Source organism: Pseudopipra pipra, chromosome 2 (genome assembly GCF_036250125.1).
Source record: "Pseudopipra pipra isolate bDixPip1 chromosome 2, bDixPip1.hap1, whole genome shotgun sequence".
Classification (NCBI taxonomy): Eukaryota; Metazoa; Chordata; class Aves; order Passeriformes; family Pipridae; genus Pseudopipra; species Pseudopipra pipra.
The window spans coordinates 35,475,032-35,497,970 of record NC_087550.1 but is presented as its reverse complement, the minus strand read 5'-3'; the positions used below and the strand labels follow the sequence as shown (position 1 = coordinate 35,497,970).

Sequence of the window (22,939 nt, the reverse complement as noted above, 5' to 3'; positions counted from 1 at the left end):
AGGTCAAAACACAGTAGCCATTTGCTTCCAGGAAAAGACAGGTTATCAAGAATCCCAGTTTTAGAAAGACAGAAGATTAATGTTCCTTTAAAAACATGCAATCGCATGTCTCAGTCCTAAATATAAAAGGATTCCTCTCTTGCCAGCACACAAGACAAAATGGCCTCAAGCTGTGCCAGGGGAGGTTTAAATTGGATATTAGGAAAAATTTCTTCACTGAAAGGATTGTCAGGCATTGGAACAGGCTGACCAGGAAATGGTGGAGTCACTGTCCCTGAAGATATTTAAAAGATGTGTAGATGTGCCACTTGAGGACATGGTTTAGTGGTGGACCTGGCAGTGTTGGGTTAATGGTTGAATTTGGTGATCTTAGAGGTCTTTTCCAACCTTAGTGATTCTATGAATATGTCTTCTCCAAAATATATTGTATATCCCAGAAGCTGGAAAAGTTTTACAACAGTATGTTTCTTCTTAGGGACACTCTTTTCTTACAATGCATCTGCCACCATGCATGATTCCTCAAAATCTTGACTTGAAGCTACAGACTCACAGAAGCTTTACTTACTTTAGCGCAGAGTATGTAAATCCTTTCAAGCCATCTTTGCATCTGAAACATAAAACCAACAGTTTTCTCTATAATGGGCTGCTTGCATTACAAAGTCTTACAGATTAAATATTGCATAGAAGGGCTGTGGATGAACACGAATTTTTCATTAACAGACAACAGCACATCTGCAACAACTCCGTGGCTATCCTCAGTTCACAGTTGTCACCACAGCCCTGGGACAGCTCTGACACAAAGGATATAGCATCAAATGCCAGTGCTTCGCTCTTTTATCCAAACTACAAGTGGAGAAATTTTTAAAGGATGGTGACAGAACCATGAGGGTGATGACAGAATATGACAAAGAACTGTTGCTTTATGGAAAAGAAGTCATGAGGAGTTTTAGAAAATACAAATTTTACTGCAAGGAGAGAAAGGAGGGTTGGATCTCGATGAAATACCCACTCTCATGAAAAGCTGCAGGGAATAGTTATTCTGACTTTGAGATATATTGTTCTACTTTGCAAAGTGCTGATCTCTGCAGCTCCTTACTTTAAGAAGACTCACAATCTGAAAGTCCCAGTTTTTCAATTATATAGTGGTTGCTCTGATTCTGAGCTTGATTATATATATATATATATATATATATATATATATATATATATATATATATATCTATATATATCTCCTTCCTTACTGACTAACAGGGTTCCTTGTGTGAATAATGACCACAATGAAGAGCCCATAATTGGCTATGAAAGATTTAGGTTATTGATTTTTTTTCTGCCCAGGATATGATGAAAGGAGCTGAAGCCTGCAGCTGCTACAGATTCCTCCTGAAAAACCATGTTGGTAGCAAAGGAAAGAGCAGACACTCATGCTTTTTTCCCCTTTTCTTTTTATAGAATTGCATGGAGAATACATGATGATAAAAATGCATTCCTGATACAATACACAAATAATAAACTAGTAACTTATCATTTCAAGTGCACACCTACTCTAAGAGAAGACAGGATATCAGCTGCAAAAGCTTTGTAAACAGAAGCAGATAGAGATAAACCTACAGAGACCATGTTGTCCCTGGAAATACTGTACCCACACACCCCCAAGAGCAGGTGACACCACCTCCCAGAAGGCATCATGAGTGGTCAACACGTACTAGCAATGGCTGGATACACACGAACAGCAGAAAAACCATAATGAGATAAAAGATGTTCACAAATGAAGAAAGTCTTGCTTTGTCCTGGCAGAGGAGCACCTGCTGTGGAGCTAGTAAGATGTCACAGCATTAAACACTCCTGGGAAACTATTCCCAAGGGTATGACCTTCAACACATATGTTTCCAAGGACTTGGTTTTGTCAGCATGTGCACAGTGCTAAGTGTCAGGCACAGTTACACACAGCAACAGAAAATTAATCCCAAAGAGTTCCTCCTTTAAAATGACTGAAGTTAAAATACTGGTCACATTTTTATGATCAATAGGGGTCCAAGGTAAACATATACAAACAAAAATTGCTCACCGTATCTTTAATTAACACAGAGCTGTGAAATCAAAGATATGCAACAATTTTACTTTATATGCTTCTTTGCCCATATGTACAATTCAGAAGCTGAAACACTATCATAGCACTTTTACACAAAGATGGACTCAAAGATGGATTGAAACAATTGATGAGAGATGAAGTGAAAAAAATTAAATCAGCTTTGCCCAGAGAGCACAGTGAATCACTAGCAGAACTACAAAGAGAGCCCAAATGCACAGGGTTAACATCTACCCCACTCTATCCACAGAACCACGGTCCAGTTTCATGAGTTTGATTTTAGATCTACAACCAACTGTAGGTTAAATGCCCTTTGAGTTAAGGGTGTCCAACATATTATGCCTGAAAGCTGCCAGCTCAAGAACAGGGCCTTAGTTCCTACTTTTCCAGTAAATTAAAAGCATACACAAACCGAAATGTAAACATGCACGTAAGTGTTTCTACAATAATATTGAAATAGAAAAGTAATCACAGTACGACCATAACGATGTTTTTCCTTAATCATTCCAATGCAACTGCACTACCAGTTGTAAGCGTTCATCGATTCCTTTAGTGCACCACCAGATGTCCCTGCCCAGCTGTGCTTGAAGCGCCCTGACCAATGCTATCCTACAATTAATTTCCTTTAAACATACCTCAAAGAAACCATCAAATCCTTTCCTCACTAATACTGAAAATCAGAAGACATCTAACTCACCAAAAGAGAAAACAGCACTCTAACCTCCCACTTTTTTTCTTCACGAAAAAAAATATTTCTAATGCCAATTCTAATTACATGATTACAGTCAACTCTGTGCAATAAGTATTCAGTGTATTGGAATTTTATTAGCTATGCTTACTTTACTTATTAGTTTTCTATACATTTCTAGAGCTACAGCTATGAAAATCCCTGCCAAATTAGCCAAAATTAAATACATAGTTCAATATGGAATTAATGCTAAAGATACAATTATAATTTTTCCGCATTAGCTTCTTATTTTTTTTAATTTTAACACAGTATAAAACTGCAATTTAAGCTCTTAAATAGAATTCAATGAATGCTCCTTGCTGTCTAAACTGTCTTCTGGAAAGTCATCGTACAAAACTAATGGGTGTGTGGAAATATTGCTTATTAAGGGTTTTATAAACAGGCATCCTAGAAAAACAATACTTTCAATCAAAAATAATTTTCTAATGTAACTCTCCTGCTCTGGCATGGCCATTTCGCTCTTACAAATGAAGCAACAACCAACAACAAAACTGGAAATCTAATTTTTGGCTTTCATCATGACTTATTAAGGTTTCAGAATAGTGGTCTAGAGATTGAAATGGCCTTATTTATTCACTCACTAGGTACACAACACAGCAGTGACCAAGAAAATCCTACACACTGACTCCAAACACAATGCAGAGGGGGTGGGCAGGGGGGTGACAACCCCCCATGCAGAGAGGCATCACAAATTCAGTGACTGGCCTCGACGGCAACTGCTGAGGTACAATGTTGGCTGCACATGCCACGTTTCATGAACACCTGGCTGCTAATAACTTAACCAAGACTAATGATTTGCTTCATACAGCCACTAATTGGTAATAATAATGCCACCACTAATTGGTTATAATAACTCTTGCTCAATGCTTCATTGCTCAAGGGGTGAAAAAGCCTGCACTCTGCTGCTGACCTGCATGAGCCATTCAAGCTGCAAATGAGCCCAGTACAATGCGTTACATGTGCCCAGCACTGCAGACACCCCTGAGACAGGAAAAATCTAAACAGTGAATTATAAGCTTGTTTTTATGGTATTATTCAACTTGGAAGGTCTGAGATAACGGGTGAATTCTATGCCATCAGAGAAACTCAGTGTAGCTCACCCTTCTACAAGGGCATGGAGTGATGGGATAATGGGGAATGATCTTACACTGAAAGAGGGCAGATTTAGATTAGGTATTTGGAAAAAATTCTTCACTGTGAGGGTGGTGAGGCACTGGCACAGGTTGCTTAGAGAAGCTGTGGATGCCCCATCCCTGGAAGTGTTCAAGGCCAGGTTGGATAGGGCTTTCAGCAACCTGGTCTAGTGCCAAGGAACCCCATGACAGAGGGGTTGGAACTAGATGATCTTATTTAAGGTTCCTTCAAAATCAAACCATGCTACCATTCTATGTTTCCCACCACCCTGGATGTCCCAGGGACCAAACCCCAAGCTGCACGAGGGCAACACCTTTTTTTGCCCAGCAAGCAATAATTTAAATGATGTATAATTTGGTTACATTTTTCCATCAAAGGGGAATTTGTCCCTGGTACAAAGCCAACAGCACCAGTGACTTTTGCCAGCTGTCCCTGCTGGGCGCTGTGTACCTGATCACACAGCAGAAATGCTCTGTTCTGTTCCAGCTTGTGTTTGGCCAGAGCCCTGGTTGGAGCCGAAGGAGCAGAAGAATCAAGGAGCCAAGGCAATAAATCTGGATTCTTAAAAATTCCCCTGCTGGGACAATTCTGGCACATGAGCAAATAGGGTCGATTTTAATCATGCATATTTATAAGATAAATTTAACTTACGACCACACACATTTATTTTTTCATAAAGAAAACAGCAAAAGTGGAATAGAGCCAAGGCTTGATACAAATTATACTTCCAACAAGACACGAACTAACTCCAATTATTTACGTTTGTGTAAGTAAAGAGGTGCTGTACATGAGTTTACTCTCCCTCCATCCTATGGAAAGGAGAATTTCCCACACTGAACTGTAAGGCTGGATGCCAGCAATTACGTTTTGTTTTTTTTAATTAGTATGTCTTGTCATAGCTCTTCTGAAGCTTTTCTCTGTGACCTATTGATACACACTGCACAAGAAACCTTCTGAGGGAACAAGTCAATTTTCACCCATAGAATCTGTAGGGAGAAAGCAGTTTACAGGAGTAACAACATGCCATGTTTAACAACATCCTCAACATATTGCTTATGTTATCCTTCAGGGTAAGAGTAAATTAGAAACTCCTACATGCAGAGCTCTCATTATGGTCACATGAGAAGGAAACACTGCAAGCACAGGACATGTGTTGGCATATTGCCACAAGAACATCTGCCTGTAAAAAGTGGTCAGGGGGACGTTTCCGAGTTAAGGTGTCTTGTTTTATGGAGAAGGGAAGATCATAGTGATGAAATGTGACTGTGTCTGGGCATGCCAGCTACACCCCTTGCTATTAAATCCTTGCTTTTAGGAATTAAAGGCTATCTACACTACTTTGTGATCTGTGCTGATCTCTAGAGAAGAGACACTTAGAGAGGCTGCTTTTCAGTTGGACTCCATGATCTTAAATGATTCATTCCTCATCCTCTCCCCGGTGTTAATAGTCAATAGCAACAGATGTCATTTTTCTGAGACATCTTTTGCAACCATTTCCTTTCTTTTTCCATGTTCTCTTTTGCCCTTTCTTCCTGCAAGTCGAGGTTCTCTTTCATATTTCCCCCCACTTGTCTTTTAAATTTTATTCTCAAAAGCTCATTTCTTTTTCTTAAAAAATAATTCATCAGTACTTTCTCCATACCCCCACATGGTCTGACACTGCCCACCATTCTAATCAAGTGGGTTGCGGCTACGAAACTGAAAATGCGGAGCAAGCACCAGTGAAAAACAGGATTATAAAGAAATTCAAGACTCAGACACATAATCATTCTGAATCAGAGAAATTAAAGAATTAGTTCAAGCTCAGTTCTAAGCTTTTTTGAGACTAATTTGTTTATATGATGACTGCAACATAAAATCATATTTTGGAAATACTAGCGTTCCAAAAGTCTCTGAGATCCAAGAACAGTTCCAAACCACCTAGACCTTCCTCAATGTTGTAACTATGTGAAAAATATTACTTTAAAATGAAGTATTTAATACTTCTGGATATAAAATAAGAGCTAATCCAGTAAAATCTCGTAAACAAAGGAAACCGAAAGCAAAGGTCATTCAGAAATGTGTACTGCTAATATTATTCCCAGTGCAAGAACACACATTTTCAAGCAGAAAATCTGATTTCTAAAAATTATGATTGCACAGGCTAAAAAAATCTATTTTAACTTGTCATTATTTAGTTGTGGTGAACTTTCCAACTATCTGAAGAGTATCTAGATTCTTCTCAGTGACCAAAGAACAATTTGATTATTGTGCTAATTACAGTGCCCAAATCCATCGAGCTGTCAGTGGTTTATGACAAGGCTGCAGAAAGACATTTTGGTCTTAATTTAGATAAATCTGTGGGAAACTGGATCCTAAATATCTCATTAGATATGGTTATACAAGAGTCTTCTGAATCCAGAAACTACTCGTGACTTTCACATTATCTTAAAAAGAAAAACTACTCTGATTATATATTTTTCTATCAGAAATAAAGTGCATGAAATCCAAAATTGCAGCACCCTACTTGGAAACAGAGAGGCATTTAGATGCAATTCCTCTGGATCAAACCCACTGTTTGCAGTTGAGTAGAACCTAAACACAAAGGAGATTCCTTTCTAAATCTACACAAGGCACAAGAGATCAAAACACAGGAAGCTTCCTTCACAGATGATGGTGTGGTTTAACCTGGCAGGCAGCTACACACCACACAGCTGCTCGCTCACTCCCCCACAGTGGGATGGGGGAGAGAATTGGAAGAGAAAGTAAAATTCATGGGTTGAGATAAAGACAGTTTAATAGGGCAGGAAAGGAAAGAAATAACAATAACTATAAATAATAATAGGTTAGAATATACAAAACAAGTAATGATCAACGCACCAACTGACCAATGCCCAACCAGTCCCTGGGCAGCGGTCCCTGCTCAGCTTTCCCCTTCAGTCTATCTACTGATCACGATGCCTTATGGTATAGAATATCCCTCTGGGCAGCTGTCCCAGCTGTGTAGCCACAAAACTCCTTGTGCACACCCAGCCTCCCCACTGGTGGGGTGGGGTGAGAAGCAGAAAAGGCCTTGATGCTATGTAACCACTGCTCAGCAACAATGAAAACATCCCTGAACTATCAACACTGTTTTAATCTTAAATCCAAAAGTACTACTAGCTACTAGAAAGAAAATTAACCCTACCCTAGTCAAAACAAATCACAGAATCACAGAATGGTTTGGATTGAAAGGGACCTTTAAAATCATCTAGTTCCAACTTCCCTGGGCAGGGACACCTGATGGCCAGGTTGCTCTAACATGGATTCAACAAGATTATTTTGCTTTCTCTTTTGCAATAACGTCCATTTCAACTAATCACCTTTATTTGTGTCATATTAAAGACATTAAAACTTGCATATGTCAGAAAGACAACCCAAAACCTATATCTGTATTTCAAAGTATGCTACAGCCCATCCATCCAGATAGAAATATCTCTTAAAGACACTGAAAAATCATCATATCAAGACACCTGGAAATGCTGAGAGCAAAAATAGTCTGTTCCATGCACCAGTGCTGTTAACTTTAACATTCCCCCAATATAAAACCTAATGCCTTCCTTCATGCTATGTGTCCACATTCCAATTTTTCCCAGATGATGCAGGAGCAGGAATAACTATCCTCTTTCCTTGACTTTGACAGGACTGGGATGGAAAAACTGATGGAAAAGCCACTTCCCTCCAAGGGTCAGAAAGAGGCCCCACCATGTTGGACCACATAACTCCAGGAGAACCAGCTACAGCTACAGGCAGAGAACACACCACCACCCCGAAAGCTGCCTCCTCCAAGACTCAATAGAATCACAAGGCACAACTTGTGACCTGTGCAGATAAAATCCAGAGGCAAATTTAAGGGAAAAAATTATTTATACCCAGATTCTCTTTACTTTGAATTTCCCCTTTTCTGGATTAAGCATTTATTTTCTTTCTGTCTTTACACACAGGTCTTACCTATTCAAGACAGAACTATGAAAAAAAATTATAAGAAGCAATTATAACAAAAAAATCTTATCTTGTACCCCACGGAACACACACAGGTTTTGGGAAACATGTCAGAAATCATATTAAAAATAATTGAAGTCAGAAGAACTGTAGTTTATAAAAATTATACTTTCAACTTTTAAATTTGATTCTAGCAAATGAAACTGGGATCAAAATTCAGTGAAATTGAATTCGCATTGTTTGTATTTCCAAATCAGATAGTTTAACTTTTGTGTGTTTAAATAAAACATGAAAGAATGTATCCATGGCATTTCTTTTACTTGTGCTTGAAGTATAAAATGACCTTTTGTAAAGGCAGTGGTTTTGCAACCAGTACATGCAGCGAATATAAAACCATATTGTATAAAAAAGTAAATGAACAAAGAAAGAGCAAGTAAGGACAACATTCAAGGAGAAGAGTCAGAGTAGCACTGTAGAGGATGTACATTATTTTTTTCTCAACATATGTTGAATGCATCATTTACAACACTTGGAAAGAAAGGGTGCATGGAGATGACAAACAGTGTAATCAACAGTGAACTATGGTCCCATTAAGCTTTCATGTAAATCCAGGGAATTACATTTTAGAAGAAAAATTCTGCAATTCTGTCAAGAATGTGACACCACAATTGAAAAAATAGCTGTTTATATTGAAGTTACATTACAATACTGGATTCGGGGTTGTAAATCAAAGCTGCTATCAATCACCACTTCTCATCTGAATGTTAATCAAGTTTTCTGTGTTATTGTCAAATATGGAGTTAGATTTCTAGTAATGTTAATTATTCTACTACTTACAGCGCTCTTATTTCTTCAGAGATTAGCGCTTCCTGAAATGTGCAAGCAACTGCATTTTGAGTAAGTGGAATTTCTCTTTAAAGTTCTCAAAAAACAACAAAAAATATTTTTTTGTTATTTTAGCTGGATGCAGCCCTTCCATTTCTTTGTGTACCAACAATGTTGCACTGCGGGCTCAGGAGCAGCAACTGAATCACTGAGGTGGCCATGCTCCCATCTCAAAATCCTTCATCAAAGTCCTGCTTCACAAAGCTAATAGAAGAAACCAACATAGAAACAGTTTGGGATGGAAGGGACCTTTAAAGGTCATCTAGTCCAATTTCCCTGCCATGGGCAGGGACACCTTCCACTAGATCAGGTTGCTCAGAGCCCTGCCCAGCCTGGTTTTGAACGTTTCCAGGAATGGGACATCTACCACCTCTCTGGGAAATTTGTGCCAGTGCCTGACCACCCGCATCACAAAAAATTTCTTTCTTATATCCATTCTGAATCAACCCTTTTAGTTTAAAACCATTAACCCTTGTCCTGTCACTACAGGTCCTATTAAAAATTCTGTTTTTATCTTTCTTATAAGCCCTCTTTAAGCACTGGAAGGTGCTATAATGTCTCCCGGAGCCTCCTATTCTCCAGGCTGAACAACCCTAACCTTCGTGGCCTGCTCTGGACCTGCTCCAACAGGTCCATGTCTTTCCTGCGCTGAGGACTCCAGAGCTGGAAACAGTTCTCCAAGCAATTAAAAGAGGTGACTAAACAATGAAGTTTAAGATTTATCTGCTTAGTTCAATTGGTTTGTTGAATTTTGAAAAGTGATGCCATTTTTCCACTACCAAATTTTAACCTTTTTCTTACAAGTATTTTATCAAAAAACAGTAACTTTCCGCTATAGCAAACCCCAAACACTCTCCCCAAACTGGGCACAGAACAAAAATAGGAAATGGAAAAAAACCCCTGGAGACATGAAGATGGGAAGTCAAATTGTCTCTAGGGGCACAAGGACACAGAGAAATGTACCTTGATGCGTGTACAAAACCACGTCCACCTCTGCAGCCGGGACTGCACTGATGCCGTTTCATTGTTGTTAGAACAATGAGTCACTCACTAAAAGGATGCACTGTTACAAGATTAAAAAACAAATAATCTTAAATACACATCGGATTTGGCTCATTATTAAATAATGGTTGCACCTGCAGTGATTCTATCTGACAGAGGGACCTGTGCTAAATTTATCGACTGCCAAATTCTCCTCTGGCTTTTTTCTACTGGCTCTCTGCAACACAAAAAAAGAAAAAAAAAAAAGTCTGAGCTTGTTGGAACCATTTTCTGTAAACATACTTCATGCTGTTTGCTGATAATTCAAAATTTCAGTGGCCTAAACCTCTCTCATAGATTGATTGATTATTTCAAGCATTCAAGAGAAATTGATACATTTGATTTTCCAAATGATCCCATAATTGGATTTGAGGGAAATGTTTGGCTGTTTGCTTTGTTTCAACTTGGGGAAAATATGATTAGGAGGAGACAATCCATCTATATTTTTATATTTTATTAACCTTACCTCTGACATTTAACAAAATACATTATCAGAATAAATTTATAACAAAATGAAAAGCTATAAAAATATTGTAAAGAAATTAGCAATCGTTCTGAATGTGTCCTGGCCATTGCTGAGCTAGGATACAGAGTGAAGATCAGGGAGTTATTTGTAATGCATTGACTTGAAGTGAGATCCTCACTTTGTTATTTAGAAATATTCTTAATTGTGTATAATGCAGAATGGTGCCAAACTCACCATGATCATTACAAGTATTGAGACATAAGCATAAGGACAACACCAGCAGGTTGCTACACCCAAACTAAAAGCAAATGTTGCAAAGTTTGTTGAAATTCAACTTGTATTTCTTTGTGATGATGACTGCCCCAGGCAGATTTACCTTCTGCTCTGGAATTTACACCCACATCTCCTTCATGACGCTGTGGTATGTGCCTCTGATGTTCATAAGTATCATAGGAAGTCTTTTTAAGACTTTAAAATCTTGAAACTGTGCTGGAAGAACCGCAGAGTGAATAGAGTATTTGTGCACAGCCTCAAGAAAACACTATTTTGAAACCCAAATTTCAGTGCTACCATAGAAATTTACTCCTGAGTAACTCCCTTGCTGGCTTATACTGTAGCAAGGGACTACAGTTTACTCTAACACAGTTTTATTTTAAATTACTACAGTACTGGTCAATTAGATCATATTTTTAGTGCTGCACATCCAGCTGCAGCATTTGAAATAGAAAGCTGCATCATCGAAAAAAAACCAAAAAAACAACCAAAAGACCAACTTGAGAGACTGGTCATGAAACCTGGAGTGACCTGACACAAAGCCCAAGCCTACAGGTCACAGTTGGTGGGTGGAAGTGTCACTTCTGTGATGGACTTCTGGTCCTTTCTTGTTCCAATAATCATATAGATGTGGCTTCTGAACATTTGTATTGCTTCCAATTTTGATTTTTTACAACAAACAACTTTTAAGAAAAAATTAACTCCATACCAAGAATCTCCTCAAAAATATGAAGAAAACCAAAATTAATTACGTTACATGGAATACTTTCTGCAATTAACTAATTTAACCAAGAACATGGGCTTTATGAAAACAATCTTCAAAAAAAAAATATTGCTGGGAAGTTAACTAATGTTCATATCATTTAAGAGATCAATAAACCCCCCCCCAATTATTTCACTCTTTAAATACACCATGGGCATTTACAGCTACAAGATAATATCAAAGCCTTGCCAATTCCTATCGCCACAGTGAGAGTGCCACCACGTCCAGACTCCATCACAGCATCTCAGTTCTTGGGTTGACTAGGTTCCAGGAAATTATCAACTTTCTTTACCTAATTGTACAGAACCATTTCTAGTATCTCCAAGACACAAAGCATGAACACATGAATTGAAACAAGGAAATCAGGAAAATCCAGTGTGTATGTGCTGATATCTCACAACAGATAAAAAGCTTCTGGAGACCCTAACAAGTCAATGACAATGAATGCTCATGTCTCCATCAAAGATCTGTTCACTCAAAATTAACCTGCTATTGGAAAATCATAGAAAGTTGTTTTTTTATAATAGATAAGGCCTAACCATTGCTATTTTGGAAAAACAAAAGATCCTATTCAGCCTTAGGATAAGCACGGACAATAATATAACTAATAGCATACTTGTGATGTACTCACATCTGCTTTTATCAACTATAAAGTATGCAGCATAATCTTCATCTTCCTGGCAGCAAGTCAGCTCATTTCTAGAGAAAGCCAGTTACAGACTGATTGTGAGCCACCCATGGGACTTCAGTAGTCAGAAATCTAACATAACTTTGAGATGTTTAGTTATTTTTAGAAAAAATAGTGTTAAACAATAACTATCGTCCTGTCTGGGAAAGGAGGAATTAGACAAAACCGCAATTCAACTGGCTTACTAAGCAGGAAGGTGCTGACTGTGAGAAACCACTGTATGTAAACAGACACTGTAAGCACCTGGAAGACAATCACAAGAACATGACTAACAATCAACACGCACTCATAAAAAAAGCCACCCTTTTAACACCGGGTAGCCTTTTGTGACTAGAGATGCAAAACAGTATGCATCATATGCTATTGACTTAATTCAGGCTTTGGAGCTACAGCGTGAGACATTTTCTTTTAAAAACAATCAGGGAAACATAATCTCATGGAAGATACCTAGAATGAATACAAAAGGGATTAGACAAGAGTAGTGAGAGAGCAGTTGTCAACGGCTTCCTGATAAACTGGAAGGACACACTAAGTGGTACTCCACAGGGACCAATACTGATGTCTGTTACTTACTAATTTCAGTAGTGAGAGTGGTGACAGAGAAAAAAGTGTGTGCCTATTACATTTGCAGATAATACCAAGGAGAAAAGGGCTACAAGGACTATGAAGACAGGCTGAGAGAGCTGGGGTTGTTCTCGAGAAGAGAAAGCTCCAGGGAGACCTAATACCTAAAGTGGCTACAAGACAGCCAGAAAGGGACATTTTAGAAAGACATCTGATAGGACAGGGGGGAATGAATAAACTAAAAGAGAGTTCATTTAGATTAGATATTAGGAAGAAATTATTTACTGTGAAGGTGGTGAGACAGTCACAAGTTGCCCAGAGAAGACATGGATGGCCCATCGCTGGAAGTGTTCAAGGCCAGGTTGGATGAGCAGCCTGATCTAGTGGAAGGTGTCCCTGTCCATGGCAGGGGGGTTGGAACAAAATTATATTTAACTTTCCTTCCAACCAAACCATTTTGTGATTCTCTGATTCTATGAAATGGAAGAGATTGGCTCAGAAAAAAACCAGGATGCTATTCATCAACCATATGTGCACTATATGCATGTAGGAACAATAAATTACACAAGTACAGGATAAGAACTGAGAAGCGTCAAAAAGCAAAAGCTGCTTTGAGATGCAGAAGAAAGGCTAGAACCTGCAAAACACTAAATTGATTGTCTTGCTTTATCACTTTTATCAAGCTTTGTCAGCTGAAATAAACCGTCTTGTGCATCACAGAGGGGAACAGGGAGACAAGGGGGAAAAAATCTGGAAGGATGTGATAAGTCTTCACTACTGAAGTTTGCTACAAAGTAAAGGGAAAAGTAAAATCTGTTTTCCTTGTGTATGTGGATGGGAGAAGAAGTAATAGACCAAAACTGTATCACAATATATTCAATTAGACACTCTAAAAATCTTGTCCTAAAAATGTCTAGGAATAAGATTAGATTATTTAAGATGTCATGGACTCTCCATTACTGGAGATTTTAAAGAAAAAGTGAGTCGGATATTTGACATGAATGGAAGGAAAATCAGATAATCTCTCATGACTTCGAGTCTTTTTATTCTGTATTAAAAGGTTCAAAAATTTAGCCAACATTTAACTAAAATGTCCTTCCATAAGCAAAACTTAAACCAACTACAGAACCTTTTAAGGAGGTAAGGAAAAGTGGAAATCCTCCAGAACTGTTCTGAAGGTTTCTTTGTCCTAATGACACAGAAGTATCACTGCAGTGAATGAGGATCCAGATGGGATCAGCACTTGGTCAGTCCTTGGTTCCTTCAGCTGGGAAAATTCTCAAAAAAAATACTAAACAAGAAAAAATAAATTAACTTTAAATTCACCTGTTTCTTATCAGGATTTTCTTTCACTTTTAATATTCAAGTCACAAATGCAACCATAAAATTCATCTTGCCCTCCTTTTAAATTTAGCTAACAAGCTCAAAACACTTGAAATATGTCACTGAAAATATTAAGTCATATAAAATGGTGTGACAAACAAACCCAGCAGGCCTGGGAACAGAAGGTGTTAGATTGTGCTTGTTATCCAAAAGTAAAGATCAGTTTAGGAGCTTAACTTCATGAAGAAAAAGTAAAGGTGTTGTCCAGTGCCTCTCAGCTATGGGCCAATGGAAGAGGCACAGCCAGGTAAATAAATCCCCACGAACACAATACACAACTGGAGAAGTGACACAACTGGCTTGGCTGTGGAACACAATCCGAGACAGCTGTATTAGGGCCAGAAAGCACATCTGCCACTACTTTTGTGTTTGATAAAAACATGCAGCCAACAGAAATTAACTGTTCTGCTGCTCTGTGCCAGGGACTTTTTTCAAAGTCAACATTTCAAAAGAAACTATGTCAACTGTGACTGATAGATCAAGGACTCTGTATGAAGACATGGGTCATGCATGTACCCATCTGGTTAAGCTGGCCATGCTTTCTCTCCTTTTCCTGCGAGTTTTGTTGCCAAGAGTGCTTCAGGAGACATCTTATGTCTCTGTCTTGCTTCTGAGAGGAGTTCCCTTCATAAGGCTTTAAACAAACAGGAATTGCCAGTGACATGTCCCTTTAATTCCATCAGAAGCACCAAACTAAATACGGCAAACTAAATAAAGTGTAATACGCAAAGGAAACCTTTGGCCCACTTGACCTGCTAATACTACACATTTTAACAGGAAAGGAAAAAAAATCAGTGGACAAAGGATTTGCACCACGAACTTTCCTTCAGCTCTGACAGCTTTCCAGTGAAATAGTTCAGTTTAGAGGATGTTTGGACTGTTTTCTTCAGGGGATTACATTCCTCCATCTATCTCTCCCCAAGCCAAAATGTGCCTTTTTTCTAACTGCACCTGATGCTGACTCACGGACTGCTCTGGACATCGAAAAGCCATGAAAGCAGATTACACAAGGCTGATTAATTTTTAATTTGCAGCCATTAGGTGGGGACGAATCCAAGTTCTACTGGCATGTTCTTGGCGGTCTTTTACCACTTTAATATACTCATCAATATAATGTAAACAGTATTCCAAATTTCATATAGCAGATCGTAATTCCTGGACCTATACCATTTTAAGTGTTTATAATAAAGTTACAAAATGTAATTCACGCAGAGGCCAACTGCGGAAAAGATTATTATGGTTTCAAAATTTTCCTTGTAATTCAGCAAGGAACTACAGTGAAAGTTTTATGTTAGTATGGCAATCACGAGTCAACAAAATTACACCTAAGTCAGGTAGGTTATTATTAAGTATGCGAACCAGGCAATACATAGCAGCTGCATGGTCTTTCAATCTACCAATTACTAAAATTTACTTTTATTCATTAGTTTCCACTGGCTACTAGCACACAACGTTGTTTAAAAACGGTAGAGTTTTACATGTTTCACCCAAAGTACACTGATAATTGAAGGTAAAAAATGCAATTGCTAGTTAAAGAAATTAAAACTTTATGAAATTAGGTAATTATATGAATGTGCATATTCATGGTAAATTTTACATATATACTCACAGAAGACAAGTTTTTAAATAACTGAAAATAAACTACTCTTCAACAGGGTTTAGGAAACCCCCAGCACTTGTGAAAAGAGACGATTGGAACCGTATTCAACCAAGAGCTGACGTTTTCAAAAAAAAATGTGAAGAAGCCATGTCTTGAATTGATGTTTTCAGTCTATGATGCTGAGAATAAGGAAAGGATTCATGGCAAGGATTAGGATGCTACAAATCATATGGAACATATGAATAGAAGTCTGTTTCCATGTATCAATAGGGGTTTAATTTCTGCATGAGAAGCTTAAGCAAGGGCACATTCTTTTGTAAAGCATCCCACGGGTTTCCTAGAATACACAGATGTAGTGACATCCTCACTTCTAACTTTATTCAATAGGTTCTTATAAATCCGTCATGAACATTTCATTTAATGCTTAAAAGAGTAACATATTAGAAATTATTTTTGGGGAGGATAATAAAAATAGAAATAAAGTCAATGATAAGTAGAAAATTAAATTCTCTCATTCTACAAAGAAATATTTAACAAGAAGAACTGGTCTCAACTTCTCAGTTTGCTATTCTTGCTGCTATTTGAAACTAAGACTTACCAGGAAAAAAAAAATTCCCAAAACAGCTGGAACCCTTCCTAGAGATACAAAATAAATCACTTGCAAATGAATTCCACACTCAAAAGCCCTAATCAGTACTCTGTACAAACAACAAAACAAACAAAGCCCAGAAGGAACATTAACATCCCTAGTAACTGGTGTCTACTAATTGCAGAGCATCGGGACAGCTTCAATAGAAAAGCAGAGCATGAATAGGATTGCCTGATAAATCTACTACCCTCAAACACTCCACACAGTATTCTTGACCCTGTAGGTCGCAACCTTTTGCTCCCAAGTCACTCATGCCAAGGGGGATAAAGAGGTTTATCCCATTCTGTTAAATCCTTGTAATTATTTGTTACAGTTTTAAGTTACCTAGCCAGTGTGTACATAGTAATTTGGTGAATCACACATGCTCTTTTCAAATGAAAATACAATAATCAAAATCGATGTAATTTAAAAACCTTTAAGGTAGCCCAAAACTTTGTAAGTTTAATTACTTTCATATTTAGCTGGTAAGAACTCTGTGTAGTAAACAATTTGTAGTAGACAAATTAGATATAATAGCCTCCAATTACATCTACACCAAACAAATGTGAATTAATTTATAACGGAAAAACATTAGCTTAAATTTACAACAAATATGGGAAAAACACAGACTGACCACAACTGGCTATGAAACACCAGGGTACCATCAGAGAGCAGCATAGTCATAAATAAGTCTTTGGATGGTCAGTTTTCATTCTCAAATTTCACATTGCTAACAGTCTGCTGTCAAATATAATATTTCTTTTATGGTGTAATTTGGCTAGAGTCTGCCAAATGCACTGTATAAAAATGATTACTTCACCTTATGAATCACTTTTCATCAACATACTTTTAAATACAGCTGTGAAACTTTTGTTCTAGAGAAAAACAACAATTTTACATGGTTGATTTTTCTGTGATGGAGCAAAGGGTGGAGTCTGGGGATTTGGGATGATTTGAGATTTTTCATATTCATTTATCTGTTCTGTATTTTAAGTATAACTTTCTGTCATAAACACATTTCAAAATACATAAAAATATGTGCATTTTTATCTTGCAAAACAACATTACATGGCATTCAGTGATGAATGTGTTTCATGGTGAGCTTGTGAAAAATTGACCTGTGGAATGCAGCCAAGTGAGTTTTAGGGGAAAAAGTCATGCTCTGGTCTGGAATATCAGTTTAGGCTTCATTAGGGAGAACATTTTAGCTGTATATCTAGTCCTACTACTAATGGTGTGTCTAAACATGCTAAAGTCACCATCCTCTTCAAGAGTCATGTCTTGCAGCACAAGTAGAGGCATCTTAACCTGGCAGTTTGAAAAGAGAAAATAACCAATGTCTGCCTTACTCATGCCAAATCCTTATAAGAGTATTTAATTAATTCTTTGCTCATTTTCAGATTCATGATCCATCCCTGTGGGCCAGAAGAAAACATGTGCAAGAAAGTTTAGCATATAAGGAGCAGAGGAAAGTTGATTACAAGCAATCTGCACCAGGAATAGCTTCAGTGCTTTCAGAGATGTTTCAGAAAAAGTTCCCATAGGGATTTTTTTGGTGTGTGTTTATAATGTGGACAGAATTACACTATTTAAAAAATCTTCTCTGGAAGGCAATCCTCCAAAATATTGTGTATTCCTGTTCTCAGGGCAAATATTCCAGAATTAAGAGGCTTCTTGACAGAGGCAAGCCATGCTGATGTCCAGGAGACTCATGAACCTTGTACCTACAACCTTGACAAAGCAGCACTTGCCTTGAAGCTTCGGAATATTTTGTGTGGTTAAGTCACAGAGGCTCCATAGAGCCATTTTGATTTGGTCACATATATTTTAGCTTTCTATTGATCAAACTGCACTGCTTTATTTTATCTAGAATACATCCCAGACCTTCTTATGCCTTGCAGATAGGTAACACAGGCTGCAGAATGCTATTTCTCACATGGCAGGTTCATCAAGATGCAAGAGGTTCTGTGGTAGCAGTGTCAAAAAGACAGAGTAATGCTGCACCTCTGCATTAAACCCACTGCCTTGCCAGAAGAGGTTTCCAGATGTTAAGAAACTGTGAGAAGTGTGCATATGCACACCAAAGCCGCTGGTGTTTTGTACAATGAAGCTGGACAGAGAGATGATGGAGAAAAGACAGCTGTTATCTTCTCAGATTTATGTTGCACTCCTGGAGAACTCAGATTCTCTTAGTGTTGCCCAGTTTCTTTTTTGAGGTTTGTACACACATTTTTTTCTTGTCTCATCAATATGGAATTTGTATGGCTACAAAAAGTAACTTAACTTTAATAGTTAAATGGAAATTATGTTCCAGATTAATTTAAATTAAGAATTAATGATCACAGAGTCACAGAATGGTTTGGGCTGGAACAGACCTTAAAGATCATCTAGTTCCAAACCCCCTGCCATGGGCAGGAACACCTTCCACTAGACCAGGTTGCTCAAAGCCCCATCCAACCTGGTCTCAAACACTTCCAGGGATGGGGCATCCACAACTTCTCTGGGAAACCTGTGCCAGTGCCTCACCACTCTCATAGTAAAGAATTACTTCCTAATATCTAATCTAAACCCACCCTCTTTCAGTGTAAAGTTGCTGCCCCTTGTCCTATTCTTATATGCCCTTGTAAAGAGTCCCTGGAAGTTGTTCTAACGTCCCCCAGAGCCTGCTCATCTGCAGGCTGAACAACCTCAGCTCTCTCAGCCTGTCTTCATAGGAGAGGTGGTCCAGCCCTCTGATCATTTGCATGACTCTCCTCTGGGCTCGCTCCAATAGATCCATGTCTTTCCTGTGCTAGGAACCCCAGAGCTGGATGCAGAACTCCAATTGGGCTCTCATGAGAGCAGAGCAGAGAGGCAGAATCACAATCCTTGACCTGCTGGATACATTGCTTTTGCTGCAGCTCAGAACACAGTAGGCTTTCTGGGCTGCAAAGGCATATTGCTGGCTCATGTTGAGCTTCTTGTCAAGCAATATTCATCAAATTTTAGTTCTGATACTTCCAAGTCATGTCTTATACAACTCAGATTCTGAGTATCTGCACACAGAGAGCATTTTTATTGTTATTTAGCTAACTTGCCAGCACATCAAAGTGTATCTTGCTGAACTTCTTTCCTTTACAGTTTTTTTTATAAGGTAATTTTTTTTCTATTACTCCTTAAAAAAAAAAAGTAATCTATACTGAGAACAGTGCACATAAACAGTTATGCCCTTTTAGAGACAAGAAAAATACCAAGACTTTTAAAAGCCCCTTATTGACCATACAGGCTTTAAGGCATTTTGATCATCTACATTCAACTTTCCCAGTTATGGATAAACAACATGAGAGCAGCAAAGTTGTTTAAAAACAGTTAGGTTACATATGTTTTGTTTTTTTTCAGTTAAACCAGCAAGTTCTTCCAGGAGCAAGCAGATCCACAGTGCCTGGTTTCTGGGAAATTTGCACCAAAAGCATATTCCACCCCTGTGCACTCCCTGAGGTCCACAAAGGACCAGGTTCATCCAGGAACCTGTGATCACCAGCACAGCTGTCTTGTCTACACAACTGCTTACTGTTACCAAAAAAAGCAGAATTTTCTGTATCTTTGGGACCTTTGTGCTTTTGCAAATATGACCAAAACTGGCTCTAAAGAGTTCAAAGGTTCCTAGGAAGGAGACTAGCAGAAACACAAGGGCATGCTATGGCAAACATCTTTCCTCTTTAAAAACCAGGTGAGGTCAGGATTGCACTTGAGAAATACACATGAAGTTTTGCAGCTATCTTCCCCAACAGAAATTATGCCTGTTAAAAGGCTAAAGTGAAAAAGATATACTTAAGAACAACAAACTTTCCCTGATTCTTATCTTTTTCACATCTTGTCATCTGTTTTTGTGGGAAGTTTCTATTAACATATGTTCACAATATGCATTTAAAAAGTTGCATATTAAATTCAATCTATTATATTTTGAAATGGGACACTCCCATAAATCATTCTTCTACCCTTTTTTCCCCCCAGACTGCCTCAGTCTGTCCGCATAAAGCAGCTCAATTTTAAATCTACAGTGAAGTTGAAAAATCACACCATTTGTTGCTTAAAAACTCATTTAACGAGCAGTTCTAAAATTTACATGAGCCATTTTTTTAAACAGATATATCATAGCTACAGGAATTTGTCATAACAAGCTGCCTCCTCTTCTGCAAAACATTCAAGGAAACTCCACAAAATTATATAAAGCGACAGGAAACTGCCATTGTTTCTTTGCCACAGATATCCTTAACCAATGCTCCAATGAGTGTGATAACTCGAGCTGTAAGTGCTTTACAAAAAAAACCACACTCCATAACACATTTATACCAAATGCTAACTGTGGATGTGTATACAAACTAAATATGATCTACATTATAAATTACTCCTCAGTTGCCAGTGTTAGTTGAAAAATTAAAATATCATACCACCTTGCACATCTTTTTATCTATATTACCTAAATACCTATTTATCTATAGGTATAAATTCATATATATCTGTATGTCAAAAGAATTATTCACTTTACTGGCACTGACTTATTTCTCTGAGATGGGTCCCAATGAAATTTCAGAAAATGTGACGGAGCAGAAGATTTGGTTTTTGATGCTGTTTCTCTAGTATTGTTTGGGTAGAGGTTTTTTCTCAAGGTTAGATCAGCTGAGAAAGAGCCTGCTAGTGGCTGCAGCTCAAACCACAAAGTTACAACATGAAAGCAAACATCATGAACAACATTTTTATATGCAGATAAAAGCAGAATGAAACAGTAAAGCATTACAATTTGGGACATCCATACTTTTCTCAACTTCAAATGAGATTCCCAATATCAGAGAAACCTACCTATGCTTTTTTAAAACTGAGCTTTTTAAACTGGAGAACATCTGGTGGGCCACCATACCATATGACATGGCATGTCAGAAAGGTGTGGAGTTTTACTGAATTTTGTCAAATTCCTTTATGAATCATAATCAATAAGACATATATATATATGTGTGTGTGTATACATACACACACACACACATACAAATATATGCACATAACCATTTTTTTGGTCTTGTCCTCTAGTAGAGGTACCTGTCCTCAGGGATACAACTTCTGTTCGACGCTGTGCACATATTCTGGCAATACAGAAACATGGTTGGAAGTAGACTGTACTGCAGGATTACACTCATTTTCTCTCTTCAGTGATTAATTATCCCAAAAGTAAGTAAATTTAATTCTCAGCAAGGAACATTATACTTTTGATTAGCAAATCTTCTTATTCCAGAAACTCCTCAGATTTGCTCGCTGTGAAGCCTTTCACTAAGGAAGTTATGAAAAGAAAAGGAAATGAAAAGGTGAATTTTCCCTCTTTAAGCATTCTGTTGGCCTTGGGCCGGCAGCTCAACACTCACTTGAATCTACTGAGATTTAAGAGACATAAAACATGGCTTCAGATCTGGGTGGTCTGTATAATGTCCAGGAATATATGAATTGACTCGCCTCCAAAATAATATTTTTCTCCTTTCTTTTCCACAAACAACAAATTATATCCACTTTTGCAATAAAATCATGGGGTAGAGTCTGATAATACTGTTCCTCTACAGCTACTGCTGTGTGTGTATCACCGACATTCACCTGCCTCTTCAATTCAAAATAGTGGGATCGCTTCAGTAAAACTATTACTACAACTGTATGAGCAGATAAAAGGTTGGAAGATGCTGCTTTTATACAGTTTCATAAACAGATCAAAAGCCTGATTTTAATCATGCCCTAAGAAAAGGAAAGAAAAAGGCAGTTCTCCCTCTGTAAGATTAGCTATGCGTGAGGTGTAGGCAGAACGCTGCTGAAGCCAGGAGAAATCTGACAAGGTAGAAAAGAGTTGTAAAACTGAGTCTTGCCATAAATTGCTGAAGCAATCAATGTACCAAGCTACTACCTCCTGTAAGACATTTTCTGTCAAAAAATCATATTTTCAGTAATATGAACATCTGTATAGAGCTTCAAATATCTTCACAGCACCTCAAGCTTAGTCAACACTTCATGAATTCTTAACTGTAATATAAAATTAACATTCCACCCAATCCAATCTTGTTAAGTCACACTACACTCCTGATTATGTATCTCACAAATGTACTGCTTTGAATTTTTATTTTTTATTTCATAATTCTCAATTATGTATTATTTTTACAAAGGAAACAATTGCTAAGTACTAGTAATTATTAAGAGAATTTTTTATTTTTCGGTATTACTGATATTTCAGCAGTAAATGTGCTAAATACAGCATTGAATTTTCTGAGACCAAAACCCACATTATGTCACCTTTAACTATGTAGTAAGTATATATATTAAACCATTAAAACACTATGCCACCCGACAAACACCAGTCAAACATTACATTTAAAGAAACATTGTCATCGACTTATGGTTTGAAAAAAAAAGTAATTGGTGGAAGAATGGGGAGAGAATTAATCTAAAATCTGATATTTTCTTCAAGTCTGTCAACAACACATATATTACTTGTGCTGCATCTTTCCACCAGCAAACATTTATTAACACATTATTTCACCCAAAGGTTTTCAAGCAGCTTTGAAACCCAAACAACTTCAACTTAAATGAACCAGAACGCTTGCTATGAGATCTTTAACAACATACATCCAACAATAGTCTTGCTGGATATTCACCAAAACATGCCATTGCCAGAGACCACAGTAGGACACATGCTGTTGAAGTGGGACACCA

The 22,939-nt window shown here is 37.8% G+C and overlaps 1 protein-coding gene across 2 annotated transcripts in view; it reads right to left on the bottom strand.

Moving 5' to 3' along the window:
• The window catches only part of TMEM135 (transmembrane protein 135), a 170,499-nt gene that overhangs the window by 18,703 nt on the left and 128,857 nt on the right, over positions 1-22,939 (bottom strand). For both annotated transcript variants that reach the window (XM_064645007.1, XM_064645006.1), the window contains one exon: positions 566-607. In XM_064645007.1, coding sequence (XP_064501077.1) covers positions 566-607 — 42 coding nt within the window. The remainder of the gene's footprint in view (positions 1-565; positions 608-22,939) is intronic.